The sequence below is a fragment of the Apteryx mantelli genome, chromosome 5 (genome assembly GCF_036417845.1).
Source record: "Apteryx mantelli isolate bAptMan1 chromosome 5, bAptMan1.hap1, whole genome shotgun sequence".
NCBI lineage: Eukaryota > Metazoa > Chordata > Aves > Apterygiformes > Apterygidae > Apteryx > Apteryx mantelli.
The window spans coordinates 67036998-67061000 of record NC_089982.1 but is presented as its reverse complement, the minus strand read 5'-3'; the positions used below and the strand labels follow the sequence as shown (position 1 = coordinate 67061000).

General features: G+C 42.0%; 2 protein-coding genes across 4 annotated transcripts in view; one reads left to right on the top strand and one right to left on the bottom strand.

Annotated features, from left to right (window-relative positions):
* The window catches only part of SEL1L3 (SEL1L family member 3), a 37528-nt gene extending 29446 nt beyond the window's left edge, over positions 1 to 8082 (bottom strand). For 2 of the 3 annotated variants that reach the window (XM_067298161.1, XM_067298163.1), the window contains exons 1-3: positions 7982 to 8082; positions 2728 to 3295; positions 694 to 820 (exon numbers count right to left, since the gene is read on the bottom strand). In XM_067298161.1, the coding sequence (XP_067154262.1) occupies positions 694 to 820; positions 2728 to 3295; positions 7982 to 8050 (764 nt within the window). In that variant the 5' untranslated portion in view covers positions 8051 to 8082. Of the gene's footprint in view, positions 1 to 693; positions 821 to 2727; positions 3296 to 5060; positions 5121 to 7981 lie in introns of all 3 variants that reach the window. The other variant, XM_067298162.1, reaches the window with a different exon arrangement.
* A 1736-nt stretch (positions 8083 to 9818) lies between these two features.
* SMIM20 (small integral membrane protein 20) lies at positions 9819 to 14248 on the top strand. Its single transcript, XM_067298160.1, has 3 exons — positions 9819 to 9976; positions 12332 to 12388; positions 13712 to 14248. Exons 1-3 carry the CDS (start codon positions 9868 to 9870, stop codon positions 13747 to 13749), a joined length of 204 nt encoding a protein of 67 aa, XP_067154261.1. The 5' UTR covers positions 9819 to 9867; the 3' UTR covers positions 13750 to 14248.
* Positions 14249 to 24003: the final 9755 nt, after the last annotated feature.

Sequence of the window (24003 nt, the reverse complement as noted above, 5' to 3'; positions counted from 1 at the left end):
GAGTTATGACAGCTTTGGGAAGGGGGAGATGAGTAGAGCAAGGTGACCTTCCCAGTGTGATTCCTCTGTGACTGAGGAGAGTGCAGGGCCTACGTGCTTTACTCCTGTACCACTGGGACCATTTACATGGGAATGGTGGAAGGAAACAGTATAAGCTCAAGCTAGATGACTTGTCTAGGCAGGGGACTCTATCACTGAGGGCTTGCTGCTGCAAAATAAACTACAGTGCGAATTTAAAGGGAAAAAGCTGTTCCTCACTGCCCGCCCTTGCAGGAAACCCTATTCAGCACTTAGTCTGCAAAGAGTGTTTGAAATGCAGAGCTCTCTGCAGTGCAGAAAACCTCAGGCTAGGTAGTCATGAGACAGCACAGATACCAGAAGCAGTCTGATCATGACAGCACATATAAACTAACTTATCCTGCTAACAGTGTACCTACCCAGCTAAGTTACACCTACCCCTGCTCTCTCTTATGCAGCACTGCACTAAGATAAGTATTGTTCTGAGGTTAAGCTTAATTCCTTCCAAAACTGAAAGAGAACAGAACAAATCCCTAAATAGTTTCCTTTTGAGCCATTTTTCATATTAGCAGGCAATAATCTTTTTATTGGTGATATATAGCCTAAGAGTCTAAGCAGAGACTACAGCCTTTAAAAATTAATTGCAACCAGCTTCAGTAATTTGCGCGTACTTACATTGGATAATCAATCTGATGTTGTCTGACTGTCTCAAGTTCTCTGTTTTCAAATCGTTCAAATTTCTTCACAATTCCTGTTTTCTCCCCACTGGATGCATATATGAAGCTGAGAATCTGGACACCATCTGCAAAATACAACCTTTCTTAATCTGCCTGAAAACAAGCATTGACAACTGCCCCTCCCATTAACAGCTCATACTTGTACAGAGTCAAACATATGAATCACACAACAGATCAAAAATTAATGCAAACCTCAGAAAGTCCTTAAGCACAAGTTCACTCTCTGTTTCTAAGTACATTACCAGCTTGGTAGGAATAACCCACAGAAAATAAAGTGACATGGAGTCCATCCCAGCTGCTATTTAGAAGCAGGGACAGAATGGACTGATTTAAATCTAAGATACTTAAAGAACCAGTTATAACGTCCATTTAAATTAGTGAGGAGGAAAACTTGATTTATATTATTCATTTAAATATCATTCTACCTTTGGTTATACCTACGTGGGAATGCTCCACAGCTCTTGGGCTTGCTCTCCATTTTCAGCTCTCTATTTTATACCATATGTATGGATAGATACTGACATGCATAATGCTATACTAAATCTAACTGATAATGCCGCCCCTGCTAAGAATCAGGAAAAATACCTCCAAGCCCATTACATATCATCAGCTTTCCTAAAAGAAATTTAAGCAATTAGATAAAAGTTAAAAAAAAATTCAAATAAAATGTTATTGCCTCCTATTTCTTATCTATAATGTATATTTAAATAACTATATTTAAATAATGCATATGATAATGTTTCACAGCATTCATATGCTCTTATCGTATGTCTCCAGCAGGTATTTTGGAAAGCCTCTGAAGGTAGTAACCTCCTTGTTTCCTTGTTCATCCTCAGTGTATCTACATGCCAATGCAGTGAAAACAAATGACACAAATACCTTTATTGGATTTGCTAGGAGAGAAACCTTTGAAATTAAATAACTGTTTTGCTTCTAGGTTCTGCTTTGAATATATAGTGAGAAGAAAAAGAGTTATCAGCAGATGTAAAGCTAGAGATAGGCAGATAGAAAAAAATCAGCAGAACTCTGAGAAAACCTGGAAAGCAGAATTGTGAGTTTCAGTAATTTATAAAGTTGGACAACATGTAATATAGGCTTTATATTTAGATATACAAATACAAATACTTAAATATATAAAAATGGCAGTAAATAAAGTATTTCTCTTGCTAACCAGTAAGATACAACTAAGATATAAAAACTTATTTTTATAGGAATGCTAACATTTTATGTTTTGTATTAACAAATTGTAAATGATATACTTCTTGTTTACCAGATGATGGTTATTTTTCCTTGTGATTTGTGTGAAGCTGTACTTGAACAGAACTCAGAATTAACTAAAAGGCTCAAACACAACGTATCAATTTAATTAACACTGGCCTAAACGTACTAGAATGATGAAAAATAAATTTATTAAAAACATTTTTGTATTTAAAACTAGTTCATTTTTAAAGCAAAAATTACTAGTCCATAATGGCTTCAGGCAAAAAAAACCCACTATAAAGTGGAATGCACTATAACGTCTTATAAATCTGTTTCTGAAAGTATGTCCACAATCTTAGGTAGAAGCCAGGTAGACCTCCTGTATGAGAATTACGTGTGTAGGAACTGTAGGACTGGACCTGAATCAAGGGACTGAACAAACCTCTCTGAAGAAAATGAAATGATGCCCACTGACATCAGTGGGCTTTAAATAAAGTTCTGTGAACATAAACAGAAACTACAAGGCAGTGCTGCTCAAAATCTGCAGGCTGCCTGGGATGGAGTAGGCCAGCTCTGAGGGAGTACAGGACTGTGGTCATTTGCAACCCTAACCAGTTATAAAGCTTACATATTCAACAACATAGACCACAACTTTTCTGCCACAGAAGTAAGTCGTTCTACATAACATTTAATATTTACTAACAGCTTAAAGAAGATGTTACTTGGGTACCATTAGTTCTCTTGAAAAAAAATAAAGTGACATTGCACATACCGCTTTCATGAGGGCACTGAGGTATCTTGTTTGCCTGGAGCGTCCACAAATAGTCAGTGCCCCACTGAAGACAAACTTTGTGGTCTTTGTATGGGCGTTTAAAAGGTGGAACTGCTTCTAAAAAAGTGTAATTCCTGGCAACTGCCCACTGATAGCTTTCGTTCTGCTTAACATCACAGCTGCTAACTGATGCATGACTAATCCATGCGTACAGTATCACGCTGTGCACTATTACTGAGTTTCTGATGACATAATCATCTCTGTAAACCATGATGCTTGGAAATTTCAAGTGTACTTGTCGTGTTCTACTAACATAAAGGTTCTGCTCATCCTTCCATCTTCTTCTATATACAGACACACCAGTCCTGAACTCTGAGGAAGCTATTGCTTCCAGGTTGACAATACAAGGCTTAGAACATAAATACTGAACTGAAACCTCAGAGTTGTTAAGAACTTTCTTTTCTAAAATGTTTAAATGAATAAAGTCCACATGACCCATGTTTTGTTCAAACTGTGGAATGACTGCTGTTGTCCGTAATGTCTCCTTGCCAAAGGCTGGCACAAAATTCTGAAAAAAAGAAAAAAAAAAGTTAATCACAGAACTAAGTTTATGTGATTACTAATATAATCACAATAACAACAGAAAATGGCATAAGCAAAAAGTTTATATACAGTGCTCAGACTCCAAAATACAAAGATTCTTTCACACAGCAAGTAGCTATGGATTACCGAAGAGATGCTGTCAAGGTTTTAATGGTAACAAGTAACCTACATCAAGTTAAAAGTTATATATGCTTCTACACACAAACTGTGTTTACAAGGTGTATCCTTCTGTCCTTCCGCAAGCAGAATCCGGTTTACTAAGATACTGACTTACACGTCATGCTATTTACACAGGTTCCCACAATCAGGCCTAAAGAACAACTACTAAAATTTATTAGCATTTATTCTTTGTACTGTTGTTCAGCTGTACTGCTGCACCCTCATGTTTCTACATATTTTGAAAAAAATTGCCTAATTTTGCTACCTTTCATGCAGTTATCTGAAGAGCAGGAATAACAACCAAGGCACTTAGCACCGGTCTCCTGAGAATGCATTCATGTTTATAAAGCGCTAGGAGCTTATTACAGAAATGCTCTTATCCTGAAGGTGCACTTACATATCTGAGCAACAAGCCAGCAGACAGCACTGGCTCAGCTTTTGCTCTCTATAGCCTCGTATATTAGAAAGTGCTTTGAGAGAGAGTGCCTTGGTCGGGCCTTACACTGGGATTATCCTCCGTGATGAAGTTCTTGTCTCTAAAGCTTCAAACCTCTTCTTTTGTTCCCGCCGTGCAGCCAGTGGCTGGCTTGAGGCACTGCCAAGGTTGCTGGGGATTACTCAGCCTGGAAGGCCAGCCACCGTCCCCGCGCTTCTGTCAGCTTCCTTGACCTGTCTAAAATACCCAGAACTGTCACTCAACATTACCAGGGAAGCTGGTAGTCGAGATTACTTAAAATGAGAAGATCTGTCTTCAGTGACTTTTAACATGGCCAAACTTTAACAAATTGGACTGAAATTTATCTTGGATATCTGGCTTGGATTGATCAGAGTTTTTCATTGCAACTCCTGAAACATTTAAACGTTTCAGCCAAACGGTCTGTAGATTTCTAACTATCAGAAGTATGATATTGTCTGAAGGACACGACCTTGCTAATGATCCAGAATGCGGATCAGTAAAGCTCCTTATGATAACCTCTTCTGCTTTTTTCTTCTTAAAAATATGACGACACTGCTTGAGAGCTACACTGAAAAAAACATTAAGGTGGCCAATGCTGTAAATATTGGGAAAAGCCAGAAATAAGTTTGCCTGTACAACCTCCTTGTTCCTACAGATGATGATTTTGCATTTAATGATATGATCAGGTGCTTTTTTTCCCCCTGGAATCCCTACATCCTTAAACATACCGGAGACCTCTATGTTGCAAGTGGAACACAGCAGTATGTAGAGGAGATTATTTTTCCTAAGACCTTGGCTTTATTTAAGACAGAAGCTGGAAGATAAAACTGAGTGAAGGAACTTTTGGAAGAGAAAGCAGGATATCACTGCAGGCAGCTGGATAAATTTAGATAATGTCCCTAGTTCATATCCTTACATCTAACTTGTCACTTAAACCAGTTTCCACAAGAACAACCAACTAAGTGTTTTTATTTTTTTGGTGTCCAAAAAGAGGCACAGGAGGCCAGATGTGGAGGGATGTTGAACGTTGATAAATACATGTGTAATCACTACGATACACACTTTAAACAAATAAAATGCAAAACACTGCAATGTCAGGATCTAGGCTGAGTACCTGCAAAAAGTAGACTCTTCACAGTAATAGCCTTCCTCCATCTCCGCCTCATTTCTCATTCTGTAAAGAGGATACTGTAAAAACTAAATTAACTTTTCTGTCACTAATGGGAAAGCACAGTAGAAACACCCACTCAAATTTGACAAATTTACCTGCAGGCAAGAGTTTAAATGGTATCTATTAAGTAGGGCCTAAGGAGGGCGATAAAAAGGAACAGTTAGTAATAGGAGGCTGCTGCCCACTGCAAAAGTTACCACATCATGTAGTAACACACATGCACAAAAAACAGCACAAAAGTTATCAGACAACCTTAATTTTAATACCAATTCTAACACTTTTCAGGGCTGGACTTGACAAAGATACTATTATTTTAAGATTCCTATATAATTCTTCTTTGGTTATAGATATTTCTAAAACCATTAAAAATACATCACAGCAACCACAGATTGTTTTAAACTTTTTTTACTTGGTGGGGATCGCTCGTATTTATTAAACAACTTCTGACCTTACAATAAAGAACACTTCTAAACAATCTGATCTGTGCAATCTATTATTATCTTTCTCATGACCCAGCTCCCAGATTATGAAAGTCCTTCTAAGTGGTTATCCAAAAATGAAGACCACCAGGTAGACACTATAACGTATTCTGTTACCACTGTGTGCTTACCACATGCACGTTTACAGTCAAAATACATACAGCCAGCTCTCAATTATCTGAGTGGTTTATCCAATGCGGAAACACAGGAGCTAGCTCTCAGCAAAGACAACCTGGGTCTGGTAGGGTTTATTAACTTAGATACAGCAGTGTGCGCGTGTGGCTCTTCTGCCTCCAGGCTGGGTCTGGCAGAAATTTAGCTGCTTTTAGCACTGGGGATCTTGAAGTAGTAAGCTCTGCAATCCAAAGCCAGTCCCAGGTAGAACAAGCTGCATGTTCCCAGAGCACTGAGGTGTGAAGCACAGTGATTGCTGACTGCATGAAGTCAACTTCAGTTGTGTTGGTTGTACTGCCTTGGACTTAGTGCCAGGTCTGCCAAAACAGCTTCGGCAGACCTACCCAAAAATTGCTTCTTCGTACTCATTGGTGCTGGATGTATTAATTGAGACAGATGCTGCAAAAAGGCATGAAACATGTTTGGGTCCAGTGTTACACCACTTCTAACAAATCCTTCTGGAGGCTCATGTAGTAAGGAGCAGAGTGCAGACCCCGGAGTAGCTCCGCATAGATCCAGCAGCAGCAGAGACTAGAGACAGTAAATTCTTCCAGACCGTGGTTGAGTCTGTTAACCACTTGCTCGTCTCTGTATGGTGCTCCTCAGTGTACTACACAACACACATATTATCTAAATGTTTCTACTCTCAGGAACCCCAGCTTTTCCCTCCCCATTACCTCAGATAATGATCATACATAATCCCTGATTATAGAAAGCTAGGATGAAAGGATTACACAAGGAGCGTGATTATGAGATTGAAATAAAAAAAGTTCCCCAGTGTAGTAAATGGAGCCCTTAACTCAGGCCAGCTATGCTGGATTAAAAATGTCACCATAAAACTAACAGCCAGAGTTCAACAAGGAAGGTGTGGGGGCCTCATTGTGCAGGGCAGCTTTAAGATGGTTAACCTGACTGATGGAGAAATCCACCAGCAGACAGACCGTCTTTGAACTTAACTGCCCAAACATGTATATGCTCTGCTTCCGGAGAAATCTGTCAGTTTTGAAACTGTTCTCAGTAACTTCTAGGCCCATGCAGGAAGTGAGAGAGACCCCATCTTTTCCACTCCCCTCTTTCAGCACGGATTGTCTTGGAGAACGTGAGGAGATTGCCTGAATGAGTTTGACTCTCATTTCCATTTCACGTTCTCCTCGAGGCAGGGAGTCTGTTCTACATCTCTCTCAGCCTCTATTTCAAAATCATCCTCAGTGATGAATAGTCGTACAACCTGCATCATTTCAGAACTTTATCCAGCACCACCAGCAAAGTGTAACACCAAGTTTGCCAGCTTTGTGGACACTCATGCTGTTGAGCAATCACATACAGCTAATTTCACAGAGCTGCTCCACAGTCTTTCGGAAGCTACGAGTTTATTACAGTCACAAGATTGTTTTTATAATCATACAAACCATACAGCTTTTTTTCTTAAGATCTTCTGAATCTGAAGAAGTTTGCTCAAGTCATCCCACCGAGTGATAGGAGAAAATCACTTTTCACAACAACTGGCTGGAAAGGGGAAATTTTAAACTGTGAAATATTACAGGAATTATCCAAAATTATTCCTTTACTAGCTGTAATAAGATCTCAGTGGGATCCTCCCTGAGTTCACCCCTGCAGAAACTCTGCATAACGTGATGAAACTGCACCTGTATGCACAAGGCCTGAGGACAACCATAGCCTTTTACCTGTGAGCACCTGCCACGTCATGCTAAATTTTCAGAATTGCTGAACTACAAGGAGGCACACACCACAGAGGCGCTGATCCGCTCCTGGTCAGCACCAGTAGCGTACATGCACACAAGAACTTTGACTGGAGTTTGTGTTTAGCACCACAAAGAGAGGGAAAGAAGCTGGGCTTTGTTCACTAGATGCTTTTCAGACGCGATTGTTTCCGTAGGCCAGTGCCCGCGCTGTATCTACCACAGAGCTACGCGCAGACGGGGTATGTCAGAGGCACCGCCACTCCTTCGGGGCCGGGAAGGCGGAATTAACGTCGCCCGCCGCGGGCTCCGCGAGCTGTGAGCGGCGCCGCGGGGCGGCGGGGGCGGCGGGGCCCGGGGCGGCGGGCGCAGGCCCCGCGCGGGCCCGCCCCGGGCGCCGCCGCCTTCCGCCGCCGCCTTTGGGCCCCCCGCGCCCCGCGCAGCCCGCCGCCCCCCGCGCAAGCCGTGGCCAGCCGGGGGCGAGGCCCGGCGCGGCCCCGCCGCCACTCACCGAGAGCAGGAGCGGCAGGAGCAGGAGGCGGCGGCGCGGCGCGGCCGGGGGCTCCGCCGGGCGCCGCATGCTGCCGCGGCGGCTGCGCCCAGCGGCGTGGCGATGGCGGTGGCGGCGGCGGTGCTGGTGTCCAGCGCGGCCGGCCCCGCCGGCGGCACGGCACGGCACGGGGCGAGGCGAGGCGAGGCGAGGCGAGGCGGATGCGGCTTCCTGGAGGAGGGGCGTCGCGGCGGGGCCGCGCCGGTGCCGCGGGCGGGGCCGGGCAGGGCAGGGCAGGTCCGGGCGCGGCCGGGGCTCCCCCGCAGCCGCCGCGGCACCGCGGGCTCCGCCGCCCTCCCCAGCCGGGCCGGCGCCGCCTCCCGGCGGGGGCCGAGCTCCTCGGGACTGCCGCGCCCAGCCTGCCTCGCCGCCCCGGTTATCGGCCGTGCTCGCAGGCGCCCCGAAACCCCCCACAAGCACCGGTAAATAGCGAGCGGCCAGCGACCCCGGAGCGGATGATCGTTTCCAGGCGCTGTGATGGGAGCCCTGCGGCACGCGGGGGGACGCGGCCCCGTGAAGTGCCCACCCCGGCCACGCAGCGGAGGCCGCCTCCTGGACATCCACGTTTCGGGGTTACCGTTCAGCTCCCCGTTTTGTTCTCTCCCCCCTTCCGGGCCTCACGCCTGCAGCCTGCATTTCTTAGACTGGCTGCCTCCTTCCAGCTCAGCCCTGAAGGGCTGCTCCCACCCTTTAATTTATTGTGATGAACGCAAGTGGAGATTCTTCATCCTGCTCGCGGATGACGAATGATCACACAGTAACAAAACTTCGCGCTGTTTAGTTTAGGGCAGAGGCTGTACACACAGAAATGCTAACGTCTCCGCAGGTAATGCAGGTGGCACGGAGTGCTAGCAGGCATACGAGGCCGCTTTGCCTGCTCTCTCCGAGTCCAGGCTGCCCCTTTGCTCAGTTGGAGGGTGGGAGGTGGGAGCCTCGCGAGCCAGCCAAAACCAGTGGGTGCCCTGCTTCCCACAGATGAAGCCTCGGGAGACCGTCAGCAGAGCCTGCTCCAGAAAGGGGCATCAATCACCCCTATTTCTTTTCCACAGGAAAATGTGGAATGTGTTTGTCAGGAATGCAAAAATAACTTATGTCATAAAGGTGCCTATGTGTGACAGTGACCATTAAATATCAATAAAATAGTCTTTGAAATTTCCGTGCTTCTAAAACCTCCCCTTTGTCGCACACCTATGGCTCTGGAAACTCCTGATAGACACATCTTACAAACGAACGGTGACCAAAAGGAACAGCCTAAAAGGCCCGTGTTGTTTAAAACCGTGGTTTTTTGTAAGACACCTAAACACCAAATCTGGTGCTAAAGCATTTTTCGTTCTCTCCTCCTTCTGCTCAAAACTAAGAAGATTGCTGACGCATATGAGCATGCAAAGCTTCCATCAAAACCCAGAGCACTTTTGCACTCAGAGCCTGACGGAGCAGCTGCAGGCGGTTCCCGGCGCTGTGCCCTTCCGCCACAAGCTCCTCGGCAGCCCGTCCCGCTGCCTCGCAGCCAGGGTAAAGGTAACGCGGGCAGCGGGACCTGTCCGCTCAGGCGACCACGGGCTTTGGGGAACTTTTCTGTTTAGCATCACAGGCGCTTGCTCGGCTTTCCGCACAACGGCGCACAACAAGGACACGGAGGCCGCAGCTGGGGTGGCTGGACGCGGCTACCGCTCGCCCAGGGCTTCTCCGCGCCGTTAACGGCCGCCCCTCCCCCGCCGGGCGGCGCGGCGCCCCACGTGACAAGTCCCACTTCCTGTTTACGCCGGAAGCGGGAGGCGCGCAGCTTCCGGGCGGCGGCGGCGGCGGCGGCGGCGGCGGCGGCGGCGGCGGCGGCGGCGGCGGCGGCCATGGCGGGGCTGTCGCGCACCGTGTTCATCTTCGGCGGCTTCGCGGCCGTGGTGGGCGCGGCCTTTTACCCCATCTACTTCCGGCCGCTGCTGCAGCCGGAGGAGTACAGTGAGCGGGGGCGCGGCCTAGCGGGCGCTGGGGAGGCCGCGGGGCGGGCGGCGGGGCCGGGCACCCGCGCGTGCCGGCTCCCTGCGTGAGTGGCTTGCTGTTCGCCCGCGTAGCAGCGGCAAGCCTCGGGGTGCTTCTGCTTCAAGTTGACGCTAAATTGTTGGCCGGAGGGTGGTTGAAAATACGCTTGGTTGTTCTTTGAGATAATTACTTTAAGAACGACCATAGGTACAATTAAAGAAGTTATGCAAGTTATGTATTTCAGTCCCAATTGCAGTGCTAGATTTAAGGCATGGTAACACATTCTTTAGCAATTGCACTGACTCGCTAGAGCTGTGATCAGTCTGCAGAGTTTTCTTTGAACCTGACTGGTGAAGAAAAACACACTCTCCTGCTCGAAACACAGCAGAGGGGACCTGCTCGAACCGGTCAAAGGGCACAACTGCCCCCTTTTTTCCCACCTGTGAGTTACTTTGTAACCAGGGAGCCTTTGAGGACTTGACAACATAGGATGCTGTGTGTGAAACCTCAGCGGTCCAGTCGGGTGCTCTGTGCCGCAGGAGCAGCAGGGGGAGCACGTGTTATTCCTAAATCTTTATTAACTGCTGTAAAGGAAATGGGGAAAAGTTTTGGTGTAACAAATCTCATCCCCTCACTTGACCTTTTACAAGCTGTAGAAGCTAATGACAATAAAATCAAGATTTATATGGTTAACCTCTTCAGGCAGCTGAAGGGATTTCTAGGAAGAAAAAAATGGAAAAGGGTTAACCAACTTATTGTTCTTCTCAGAGGGACTTTAGCCTCACATCTATGCTGAAGTAAAATTTAACTTGCAAGAAACCAAAATTGTTTAAGGAAGCCATGTTTATGAACTTGGAAACTGCCCACAAAGATAGGTTTTTTGTTCTGTGTTCACATTTAAAAAAACCTTATGCTTACTTTTGCTTGTGGCATGCTTTCTGAAAATGGTACAAGTGTGACTCAGTATTAAGGAAATAATAGAACTAATAGATAAGCTTTCTCCTGTGTACTTGTGAATTATATGATCAACCCTAGCAGGTTAGTTTCTTTTGTTAATCTCCATTTAGCACACAGGGTAGGCAGTATGCAGTTAGCAAGTACTTAAACTTGTTATTTAATGTGTGATTCTAGGCTTTATTTATTACATGTTGGTCAAACTCTGCTTTGATGACACCTTTATTAGTTTCCTGTGGGCTTTTCTTGACATCACTGTGGTATGAGTGCTGCATAAGCATTCATTTTCATAACAGTCTGCTGAGAGCATGGACTTTCACAGTTGTAGTGCTCGAGAAGTGTAAGCATTAGTTTTAATCTTTGGTGTACAAAAGTGTTGTAATTTTTGGAACTGTTTAGTGAGCTGTATGACAGTAAAGCTCCTGTTGAAGCTCAAACTTCCCATTGACTTGAGCTATGGGTGAATGCTCAATATTTCTTTGTATTGGGAAGCTGACATCTGGACTAGCATCACACAGTAATACTGCAAAAGGCAAGAATGGATTTTAGTTCTGTGGAGTAACACTGAATGTGTAAACATGAAATGATATGTTTTCCTTCTTCCATCTTGTGTTTATTGTGCATCTTTCACGTTCTGGACAAATGAGGCACAGTAGTGCAGCAGTGTTACCAGGACAGCCTGGTAACACATAGTGCTTGTCCATTCTTGGTGAGAATAGGATGCTCATAAATTTTGGTTTTAAGGTGAACTTAGTTCCAGGTTTCCCCTGAGGATGTACAAACTGTGTTTTTTTAAAGGCTTAAAAGTTCAATCCAGCCAAGCTTTGATTTTGTGCTCCAAAGCACTACAATAGTAAAGCATTTGACAGGATATAGATTTGCCTACTTCTGTTCTTGGAACTGTTTGAAACTTAAAAATCTGAGACAGATCCATTGCAGGGAAAATATCGTCCCTGGTATTTAATTTCACACATTTACAAGTGATGACTTTATAGATGCTGTCATGAAATCTGCTTGTGATAGAATGTAACATCTTTCAGGGCCTGAAATTGGGAATCACCACTTCTGAAAAGAATAAAACTCTTACAGTTTTATGTTGAGCATATGAGTGATAGCTCCTAAAGGTACTAGTCGTTCCTTAAATTATGGTGTCATGGCAGGTATTTTTCCATCTTTTTTAAGAAGTAGCCATTACTTTAAGATGGTTATCTTATAGTTTGGCTATAATCTTCCCAAACAGACCTGCTGTTCATTGTGTAGACCAGAATTTACAGGATAGTATCCAGAATGAATATAATTTTCAATATAATTTTACTAGGTGCTATCAAGACGTCTGGTTTTTTTTTTTACTAGTATTTTTCTTTCTGTTCTGTTTTCCAGAGAAAGAGCAGTCAATAAACCGAGCTGGTATTGTTCAAGAGAACATTCAGCCTCCAGGTATACTTGATTTATGTGTTTGTATTCATTATTTCACAGGTCTTTGTGAAGTAAGACCTGAATATTTCTGTGAACTTAAAGAATAGATTCAAGTAATATGTTAATTTATTTTTATTTTATAATAAACTTATCAAGAAAATGTTTCCTTGGGCCAATTCTTCACTTAAAAATTCTGAATTTAACAAAACTTGTTTTTTAAATTGATTTAATTGACCAAATAAGTTGCATTAATTCTGATATCTCCATACTTTATTAAACAGATGTCAAATTCCACATCAGAAATTAATTTCTAAACCAGGTCAAAGTGAACAGCAGCCATAAGCGGTCTGAGGCCTAGTTGTAACAAATATACTTTCTGTGCTCTTGCTTTGTGGAATATTGCTTTTCAATTTGGCTTAGGCACATTTTATGAGCTGTAGCTCATAAACCAGTACCTTCCAGCCTCACAGGAGGAGGAGTAAGTCAGAAATCCAGTACATTCAGGAAAATTTTGAATGCAATGCTAACAGCTTGATAGTTGCTGCTTCTAGTCGACGGGATAGAAAAGCATATGAGTGGAGAAAAAAAAAAAGTAGTGTGATAGACCATCCTCGATAGTTTGGTGTTTCATAGGTCACGGAACTGGTATTAAGTATTCAAGGTTGGAGCTTCTCATTTATATGCATAAGAATGCTTGTCTTGATGAAATAGCTCATATCCAAGTATGTTAAAGGGTAAGTTTTTCCTGTGTTTAGAAAAACCTAACATCAACAGCAGGGGAGAATCAAATAGGATTAATACCATGTCCTTACTACACTTATCAGTTAAGTCATCAGTGCAGGACTTGCAGTCCAAGCAAGTGCTGAAACACTGAAGAGAAATAGGAAAAGAGTTATAAAATTGAAGTCTGGTAAACCTGCCTTTTTTAATGAAACTTTAAAGAGGATAGGCCTGTCCCAGCTATCTGAGATGTATGTACTTGATGACCAAGGCTACTCAGTATAAATTTTCATCACCAGCTAAATTTAGATGAAAAAGTTGAGATCCACTAGGTGAAAGCAAAATCTGGACAAATTCAAATGTAAAATAAAGTGTTATTCTAGATGATGGTAATAATATTGGAACACCTTACCTATGGATGTGATGGATTTTCCATTATTTGAAGCTTAAGATCAAGATGAGGTTGTCTTTCTAAAATATTTGTGTAAGCTTAAGCAGAGTGGTGAGCTGAGTACAGAAACTGTTAGAGGGGTTCTTTGTTTTGTACACAAGGCTGGAGTAGCAGACCAAACTTGTTTCAACAGTCTAATTCTGAACTGCTGGAATTTCATATTTGATTTGTAGGATTGAAAGTATGGTCTGATCCATTTGGAAGAAAGTAATGTTGCTGGCTGAATGCATTGCATGGCAAGACTGAAGACAGACATCTTCAGCTGCCTCTTCTTATGCTGAAGTGGGTCTTCAAGTGTTTCTGGAGAAGAATGCTGAACATGTGTGGGCACATGAGGGGAAACAAACACTACTGGTTGGGATGCCAAGAGGAAAAAGCATACTATTTTGACAGTCGATCCTGGGGCATAATGCACGGACTGTAAGGAAGCTGAATGATTCTTGAGTTTAGAACTGAAATATTTATTTCCTTGACAAGAGGGAAGTGGAATTGTTTTTGTGGTCAATCTGTAAACATTTCTAGAATAAATTATGAATAGAATAAATGATGCAGACCGCTACAGCTTCCTCTGTGGTATGAGAATTACTTTTTGTGGTTTTATTATGAAAACATAATAGAATGATAGAAGTATATACTGAGAGAGACCAGTGCAGAAAATATAACACGATGAGTGTAAATTTGTATATTAAAATTTCTTCCTTTTAAACCGATGTGTGGTTTTTTTTCATTTTGTTGTTTTGCAAATAGGTTAACACCAAATGTTGGAGTGGAAAAATAGACCCTTTAAAGGTTCTGTTTTGAAAATCACTTTTTTATTCTGAGAATAATGATCATTAGAACAAATCAGTAAAGGATTGCCCCTACTAAAAATCTTTACCCTAACTGGATGCCTTTCTAAGCAATAGGTTATGAATTAGCTAAGTGTTTTCAGATTTCAGAAGAAAGAAACTGTCTATAAACTGTAGCTATGATTTATAACCTATCTGATATTTCCAGAGTGCTAATTTAGCATGTTCATTTAACTGGAATTTGCTACCTTTTTTTCCTCACTTCTCACTTTATTCTCAGCACTTCATTATTGACAGCAACACATTAAAGACCATTACAAGATCTGTGTAGTTTACATGAATGTATGTGCAGTGAGTATTATTTATTAAATTACCAGGCGTTAGTTTATTTTTGTATACATCACACACTTTAATAATAATTCAGATAAAAGACTTGACATGTATCATGGGTTTTTTTCAAACCATGATTTTGTTATCCACTGTTCATTTTCTACCTTTCATTGTCATTCCCCTCCCACTCAGATATGCACTTCTGATTTTTTTTTTTTTTTAAGAGACTTCTGTTATCACAGTAAGCATTATAGTTTTTTCAGTTTGCTTGCCAGGAAAATGTGACCGCAGTTGATGCCAGTGAGTTCTCAGGTGCTTAAAAAAGCTTAGATCATGTAGTGTGGAGCAGTTATTAACCCATCACTTCTGCAGGATAAATGATGTGACAGGGGTCATTAAATTACTTGATCAGAACTTAGGAAGTAAGACTGAATCTCTGCTACTCATCCGCTTTGTGATGTTGAGTAATTTGCTGAGTCTGGCTCTTGCCTAGAGAAACATTAGATAGTTTCAGAACAGTGGCAGTGTGCTAGTGGTTTCTGAGCCTTTTGCCTTCATTTTACTCAAATGTTGCATTTATAAAATCTTACATGCCTGTTGGTCATGATCTGTAGTTCCTAACAGTGCAAGAATGAGGTGACAGCATATGCAAATAAGCTTAAGAAGTTTTGTAATATCCTGTAAAGAATTTGCAGCAGTGCATACCTGTTGCTTACTATTGCAGTGAATAAACTCAGGAAATGATGTCTTTTTTTTTAATAATTGTCACTTTCTCATTTGCTGTCATCCATCTAATTAAGTGGGCTGATGCACAACCTGTTAAAAGCGTTAGGATAGTGAAAGTCTTTTTCAAATGTTTGATATTTTATCTGGTTAAAACCAATTATTATTCTTGGAAACCAATAAAAAAAAAAAAGTGAGCAAGAAACATATTGCAATAACTCCCCTGAAGTTTTACTTAAGTTTTCTGCTATTTCTTTGGCATTTGCCAGTTGCCTAAAGATTTGCCAGAGATTCACATCAGAAGTCCTAATCCTGCCATTGGCTTTCTGGGCTGAGTGACAGCATTTTGCTCTGCTCAAGGGGACTGGACATGAACCCCTCTTTCTCCTAACTGCCTGGTTACAGGTGAAGTTGGGCTGGGTAGACAGCAAATTGTCCTCCCCAGAACTCTTTCATTATCTTAGTCAGAAAGTAAGAATTCTTGCTGCTGTTGTAGCCTGCAATAACAATTATTTTTCAACACAAGCACATCAAGATGTTAGATCATTTTATAAGTATTCATAATTTTACATAATTATTAGTACTTCAGAAATATCAGTGTGACTAATCTGCCTTTTGCAGAAGAACTGATTTGGTAGTTTGGGTCTACCTTCTCTGATTGTTCTAATAGAAAGTTTGGGATAAAGCATTTAATAAAAATGTTTTCTAAAGATGTTTTTAAATCATGTATATTTTGTAGTATAAATACATTTCACTTATTTATTCTAGATGAAATACAAACAGAAAATGTAACTTTAGCCTTTGGAGGATTGGATAAGAGTTTTAAACAGTGCTTTGACATCCTAACAGAAAAAAATGATAGTACTAAGTTTGGGCCTGCTGATTAAACTGATTAGTTTTGAAGTTATTAATACTTGTATATGAAGAACAAGAGCATTTTGGTCTAAATGCAGCATGACTCTGAAGCATTATGGACTGCTGATGATACAGTAAAGTCGTCAAACACAAACTCTTCAGGAGGATTCAGGAGGAGTGAATATGGCAAAAGCTACTAGCAAGTTGCCAGGTGATACAAATGAGGAAGAAAAATGGGATTCTTAAATATTTGCTGAATATTGCGTTTGATTTATTGAGATTGTTCCTACTGGTAAGCTAAGAAGGGATTTTTTTTCTTTAATACTCAAACATCCTGAATACCCTCAACTGATCATTGCAAATTTTACTGTATGTATGCCCTCCCACAAAAAACAGGCCACAGAAAAAGAAGCAGTTCTTGTGATTTGGCTGTTTTCTACACCAAAATAAATCATCTGTTTTCCCTTTTTGCTCTCTAGTAATAATTAACTATTCATTTTCTTAGAACTGTGAACACTCCTACTGACCTTCTTTATGTTAATATGCAGACACAGCAGTAAATGAAAAGCTGCATTGGCTTTTTTGTTGTGCCACACGGCTCAAACAGTATGTTTGCTAGTGGAAGGAAATTGTTTTCCAGCTTCTGAGAAAGTGCTGCAAAAGCTATACTGTTTATGTGTGGACAATGTAGGACTGGAGGGCAAAAAACAAAGTGCAGGTTAAAGCATAAATCACTCTCATTTTCGCATATTAGTCTATGATCCTAGGTGTGTTCCTGCATAGTGCAGATTGTGTGGGCCTTGCAAGAAAAGTGGTGCAGTGGTTAAGACGCTTCCTTGGAAATTAGGACACTTGTGGTCAGTTCCCTGTTCCACCACACTTTTTCTGGCAGTGGGTAAGTAATTTAGCCTTTGAGCTTCAGTTCCCTGGCTGTAAAATGGGAATAATAGTACTCCCCTGCCTTGCAAAGCATGGTGAGGATAAATATAACTGCTAAAGGAAGATCTTATGTAAGCTGGGAACAGAGTTTAAACTATAAAACCCAACAGCAATGAGGGTAATTGCTTACCTGCTTTGTTCCTCAGTTGGCCTTTCTAAAAAGGAACTGGCAGTCATGTTACTTGCACAGATGGTGTGGACTACATTCAGATCTTTGAGAAACCTGCTGCCACAAAAAAGGAGAAGAGCCATAACCTTTTATTATTTGTTAAATTGTATTGCTTGTTCAATAGCTCATGACTTCCTTCAGGCAGTGTTCTTTCGGATCACAGCTGTTCCTGCCCTTTGCTTCTATTCTGTGATACCGTTTTCTGTGTATTTTCCTCTTCTCTTGGAGTGTATCTGCTGGGAGTGCAGCTTGGACAGACATGTAGCTTTCAGTCTGGTATGCCACCAGTGTGTTCAGTAAGGAGCTAATTACCTCCTTCTCTGGATTTAGCTCAGGCCGGGTTCTGTGCTACTATGGCAATACTATCACAGCCTAAATATGGGTGGGTCTGACAGAAGACTGGAATGGACATACTTTACATCTATTTCTTTGTCATATATCTTCCCTTACCCTTTCTTCTGTTGCTTCCATGCCTTTCCATCATACCGATCTGATCAGCAGTGAAGTGGTTAATGATAAGCCTAGTATCCTGCTTCCTGGAACCACTCTGCAAGGATTTTTTTTTTTTTTTTTTTTTTTTTTGCATTTTCTGGAAAACATTTTTGGTTCTTGTCTTCTGTAAAAGTATGTCTTCCCTTCTGTCCCTTGCCTGCCAAAAAAGTAACTATGAGCCTTGCAAGAGAGCTACAAGTCCTGAGCAGGGGAAGCTGGTCAAAGGAGGTAAGGAAGAACTGGAGGTATTGCAGGGAAAAGAGTGTCCTGCAGCTCTGGAGGACCCTCCAGTTTTGGAGGTAGAGTGGTGGGTATGAAAAGCAGACAGGGCATGCTAGTCAGCTGAATGGGCAGGGGCATGAGTGACGTGGGCCATAATCGATGGGAGACAAGCCTTCATTAGCTCTACTGCTCACAGAACGAATTGGGACACCCTCTTCCCTCCTCTCTGTTTCCTCCTCAGCAGATTAGAAGTAAGCATTTCAAAAGAAAGTTCCTAGTAAAGACAAGGCAGTTGTCATGAGAGGAGAACATCTGAGAAAAAAAATATAACTATCCTTCATTCTATCCTATCTTAAGAGATCAGAAATCATAATCCAGGTTGGAAGGAACCTCATACTGAAAAGTATCTTTCGGGTCACAGGAAAAGGTGCCTCCTTCGCTGTGAACTTTTTCCTGTGATTCAGTACAGCGAGTATCAGCAATACCAATCAGGGAAGAGGAGGAAGATACTCCCATTGCTTCAGCAGGAATTCCTGTAGGAGGAGTCCTTCTCAGCCACCCATTCACTTTCAGAACCAGGTGGCTCAGGCACAGTTTAAGAATGTATTTATTCTTTCCACCCTGGATGAAGAGAAGCCACTGTGGATATTAATCAGTAGTATTTGCTCCCTGGTCTGTTATCTGAGTCTTTTGGGGTGCTCAGTGATTACAGCAGGCCAGCTCTAGATCCAGATCTCCTCCCCACCTACAGGTAAGAAAGGTTCATACAAGAGCTCTAACTTGTGCCATTACTGACTGAGCAGTACCATTAGGAGTCTCCTCAAGCCTGGAAAGCAAGTAATCTTAGTAAGAGAACCTTCATTATCTGCTTGCAGCTTCCTCTGAAATAAGCTCTCCATTCCTCTGGTCCTCCTTATAGTCATCCTGTGAGCGGCTAACACAGGCTTGCCAGATGACCCATATAACAAGGAATTTCTCATAGGTCAATCCCAAATCCCAGGTCCCACACTAAAAGCATGTAGAATATTACTTTTCCCTGTATTTTCTGTGTTTTTTATATGGATTAAGTGATTTTGTGGCCTTTGTTGCCTGCTCCCTACCTACCTCTCTCTGCTTCTTGATCAAAGCAATGAAGCCAGCAGCACTACTAGCTGAAAAATCCTCCAAGGAACTAGGAAGGATCTAAGCAAGGCATCCCCATATGTGAAGTCTGGTAATCCTATTAGCCTATCACAGACTTCCTCCTAGTGGTTTTCACCTAACAAGCTTTTGGTTCATGGTATGAACTCTTGTTGTTTTCCCCTGTTACACTTAATACAGTTAAATTTTGTCCCATAGCTATTATTCTAGCTATTCCAAGTCTTTTGTACTGACATTGCCTCCCAAGTTGTTCAGTCAGAACATTTCATTAGTATACTGCTACTTTCCATGCCAATTACATGAAATTTGTTCCAGGACAGTTCTTTGAGGAATGCCACTACTAAAATCCCTCCAGACCAATATTCCCCTTTTGTCATTTCCCCTTTAGCTAATTCAACACCTGGCTTACAATTCTGCTAATCTTAACTAATCACTTCCCATATGATATCTTTCCAAATGCTTTACTAAAGTCCAGATAGACTATATCTCCTGAATTCCTGTCACATTGGCAAACTGGTTACCTTATTAGGTAGCCAGATTAATATTCTGACATGTTCTACTTTTGTCATTTTTATTTGTATCAACATTTTTTCATTATTCATTACTTCTGAGTTCACTGTAACTCTTGTATGCTCTTCTGGTAAGCATAATGGCTAGGTAGAGGTTTTCCAAGAGAAGTCACAGAAGAACATGGACAGCCCACATACTCTTTTTGTCTGGATGCATCATAATGCATACAAAACAAAGGACTAGAATTATTAGAGCTATCTAAATACTGTGAGAGTTACCTGTCTTTCCAGCTTGAACAGAAAGGAGACATTTGCTGCTATTGCTTACTTTCCAAAAGCTCAGAATTTTTTATTCATCCTGTCTCTGTGTCATTGATTATTGGCTAAAAAGAACTAGGCCTGGCTAATAGAAAATTGCCATAAACATAGCTCAAGAACACAAAGCTGGTTTTGTTTAGTCATAAAAATTATCACTCATCAAGCTCTCAGAAGGGGATGGGCTGTTAGCAGATCTTATTGACAAAATGTGATTAAGTGAATCATCATCTCCACATTCATTGGCAAAATTGTTCATACAAAAGAATTTACACCTGGTTCTGATTTTCACAGGTCATTGGATATGTATTGCTTAGAAAGGCTCTTGACAAGGCAGACCGGACATCCAGATAATGATCACCTTGAAGAACGTAAGCTTTTCTTGGCTTCAATCCTTTGGAATCACAGAAGAGGTACATGTAATGGTACAAATGTAGTATTTCAGTTGGGCCTATTGCTTAAGTGGAAATACGCTTTGGTGATGCTTTGTGTTCTGTTTGTGAATTGTCATATTCTTTGAGATCTATTATATGATTTGTATGGTCTGTTGGATCTTAGAAATTCTGAAGATGCATTACTTCATCCAATTTCATGTCCTACTTATAGCCACTCAGTTCACCCCACCCTTTTCCATGAATCTTCTTGTGATGATGTGCTGTATCTAAAGTTCTGATCAGCTCTAAGTCTCAGAAGAGAGAAAGGTATTTCATTCCTGTTATTTTTGGCCTTCCAAAATAAAACAAGTTTGCTTTCTGTTGAGACTGTCATGAATCTTTAAGATCAGGTTCAAGCTGGTAGCTCCAGGCTCTAATTCCAACTCTAAATCCACAGAAGATTTCTCATCTCTAGGCTACTTTTCCGATCTAAGTTTGCAGGTAGGCATCTCCAGTACTAGAAGTGGCCCTGCTATGTGGTTGTTTAGTAGTATAGAAATGCTTAATCATAAGCATCATTTCATTCTGAAGACACATTTAGGATTACCTTGCTTAGAAAATTGGCTTGTGGGGCAAATATCTACCATAGGTATGAGGTTCCTTACAACTTAATTCTTTCATGATTCAGCAGTTTTGTCTCCTCTGCAGGTTTTGAGATAAAACAAGGGAAACTATTGTATTTTATATTTACAGTATAGGGGCACTTCTTTGCTCATGGTCTGTCTGTCCTGGAGTAGATCCCAAGCTGGATTTTCAGATCCCAGCTATCTGAAAATATCTTCTGACATTTTCAGGAATGTGTTTCAGTTTTCTGGGTGCATGGCCTTTTTTACTTATGAAATAGCTTATGAATGTTACTTTTACTGCATGCAAGGAGTACAGTAATATTTATATCTGTTTTACTGATATTACCTGGATATGAGTAGTTCTGCCCTCCATTCTTACGTGTTAGTGTTAGTTAATGTGTTGACTATCCTATCACCCTTAAATTTCTCCCTCAGAAACACTGCAGGGGAGAGCCCTTAAAACTGTCTTCATATTCTAAGTCTGTGGATTCTGTATGAACAATTTCATGTGAATATTTCTAAGCTAAAGGCCATGTGTTGTGTGTTTAAAGTCTTCCTCATAATTCTAATGGATTTACCATTTTGTATCATGATAGAAAACATCACAGTGATACCTATGTAAAGGAATGATGAAGGGGCCACACCCACTCAAATTTTCAGAAGTTGGGCATCAGGGGAATTATTATATTTAGTACAATACTGCTCCATGTAACTGCTGTTGCAGGAAGTGCCAGGGAGTTTGTGAAGAGGAATCATATGCATGAAAGGACAAAAGATATTCATTGGATGGGAACACTCTTGCACCAAAGTGCAAAGAGGAATGCCACAAATCTGCTCTAAATGCTAGGGATCTGTCCAGTGTGTTTCCTCTATGTTTGCATTTCACTGATCATAAGAATCATCAAGAGTCTTTGCCAGGATGACAGTAACTCCAGCTGAACCTGCAATCCCAGATCTGAGATAGGAGCCATCTTTCCATTCACAAACCATTTTAATTGTTTCTTCACAAATATGCTGTCTTAAAAACAGTGAGATCACAGAATCGTAGAATACTTCAGGGTGGAAAGGACTGTTATGGGTCATCTAGTCCAATCCCTGCTCAGAGCAGAGCTAATTTCAGAATCAGATCAGGTTGCTAAGGTTTTTCATCTCAGACTAAGGACAATGGTGTTGATCTTATCTCCAGCCTTAGCACCCCTGTCCTGGACAGACTACATCTTTATAGCCTTTAAGGAGTTCACCTATATGCCTTTGCTGTGTATTAGTTAGATAGCATAATCCATGAATGCCAGAATAATCTTCTGTACTCTCTTAAGGGGACCAACACTGGGAGCTCCAAGCTACAGGCCGTTGCCTGGATTTCTCTCTCCTGCCACAAAGCTCCATTCAGCCTGCTGTATTTTTAGGGAAGCAGAGGGAAGCAGAGGGACATGGTGAGGTCTCAGTCTCTACCCAGGTTTGGGCTTGCTCCATGTGTCCGTTATCCAAATAACAGCTAGAGAACTGTTTCACCACCACAGATGAGGTGGTGGTAACCAGCAGTTCCAGCATTTACTTCACAGTGACAGTATGAATGGAGCGGGCTTTTGAAGAGGTGTTTGTAGTGCTAGTAGAGGTGAGGAGCTAATTCTGGGTGAGGTGGCCATGCTCCCTTTCAGAGGCATCAGCGGCAGCAGTGCTTTGGCCATGCTGGAAGGCAGCTGTGCAGTGTGGCACATGTGATCAGTCCTACCTCTTTCCACTCAGAAAAACAAGAGCTACAGTCACATTTGTGCAAACTCCTTTTACTTACCAGCAAAAGAATCAGGTCTGCTGAGCCCAGCCCAGGACAAGAACAAAACCATCCCTCCCTGACCCCTCAGACAGCCCAAACCCTCTAAACCTTCAGCCCAGGCAGTATTCGTGTTCCTCTGAGGGAGTGATTCTACGGTTTGGAAGCCCTCTATACAAGCTCTTTCTGGACACTCCTCTCTCATTTCCCTTGGGCTGGAAGTCATTTTAGATTTGCCAGCTGGGACTCAGCCCCTGGGCTGATTCCAGCACGTGAGCCTAGTTTTATGTCAGAGTGAGCTGGCTGCTCCCCTGGGATATTACAGTGTGCCTTCGCCCGGATGCAGGTGGTGCTTAAAAAGGTGCTGCTGGGCCCCTGGCAGGAGGTGGAAGGTGGCAGTGGCAAAGCTGGGTGGTGGTAAAGCCGTGATTGCTAGCTCCTTCAGATGCCGCTTTCCTGGTGAGTGAGTGGTATGTATAAGAATATTCTTAACACTTGTGGCAGTAGGAAGAAGTGCCATTGCTAGTATATACTAGCTGGTTTTCCTATTTTTCTTTGCTTTTCTTTGTTTTTCTTTGTTTTGAATTTTAGAATATCTGTGACTAAAGATATAGTGACACCTGCCCCCCAAAAGAATCCCCAAAACAGAGACTAGTCAACTGGATAATTATCCAGTAAGTGCCTGAATGTAAAATGAAACTTCTGTTTTATTATTTACTGTGCTGCTTATTTCTCAGTGAAACAAAATTGTCTTTTGATATAAAATATATGGTTCATTTCTAGGGAACTCTGACTTTGTGTTCTTGTGCATTATTATTGAAAAAGAAAAAACAGTAGCCTGTGTGATCACAGCTGAAGAATGCAGATTTTACTCCTAGGAAAAGGTAAAAAGGAAGAAAAATTCCATTCAATTCTGTTACATAACAGAAAAGAAAGTCTTTCAGAGAAGAATAATGCTAGATTTTCCTCTCAAATGTATTATACATACCTCACACAATTAATTATAAGCTTATTCACAACCAGGAACAAGCATGTTTAATTCAACTTCTTTTACAAAATAATTGGGTCCTCAGTGTGTTAAGTGCAGTGCAAACAGCTGTGGGAGATGGTTTCTAAACAAGGATAACGGGGCAGTAGTTAGGGGAGCAAGGGGTGAGGAGAATTATCTCGCTTATATTGGTGGTAACAGAAAAAGAGAGACTGAAAGGTTTA

Excerpts from the sequence above, each read along its gene's own strand:
- SMIM20 (XM_067298160.1), top strand. The coding sequence starts at position 9,868 with ATGGCGGGGCTGTCGCGCACCGTGTTCATCTTCGGCGGCTTCGCGGCC. Across the intron at positions 9,977-12,331 it reads GCTGCAGCCGGAGGAGTACA|AGAAAGAGCAGTCAATAAAC; the intron begins GTGAGCGGGGGC and ends TCTGTTTTCCAG. Across the intron at positions 12,389-13,711 it reads AGAGAACATTCAGCCTCCAG|GATTGAAAGTATGGTCTGAT; the intron begins GTATACTTGATT and ends TTTGATTTGTAG.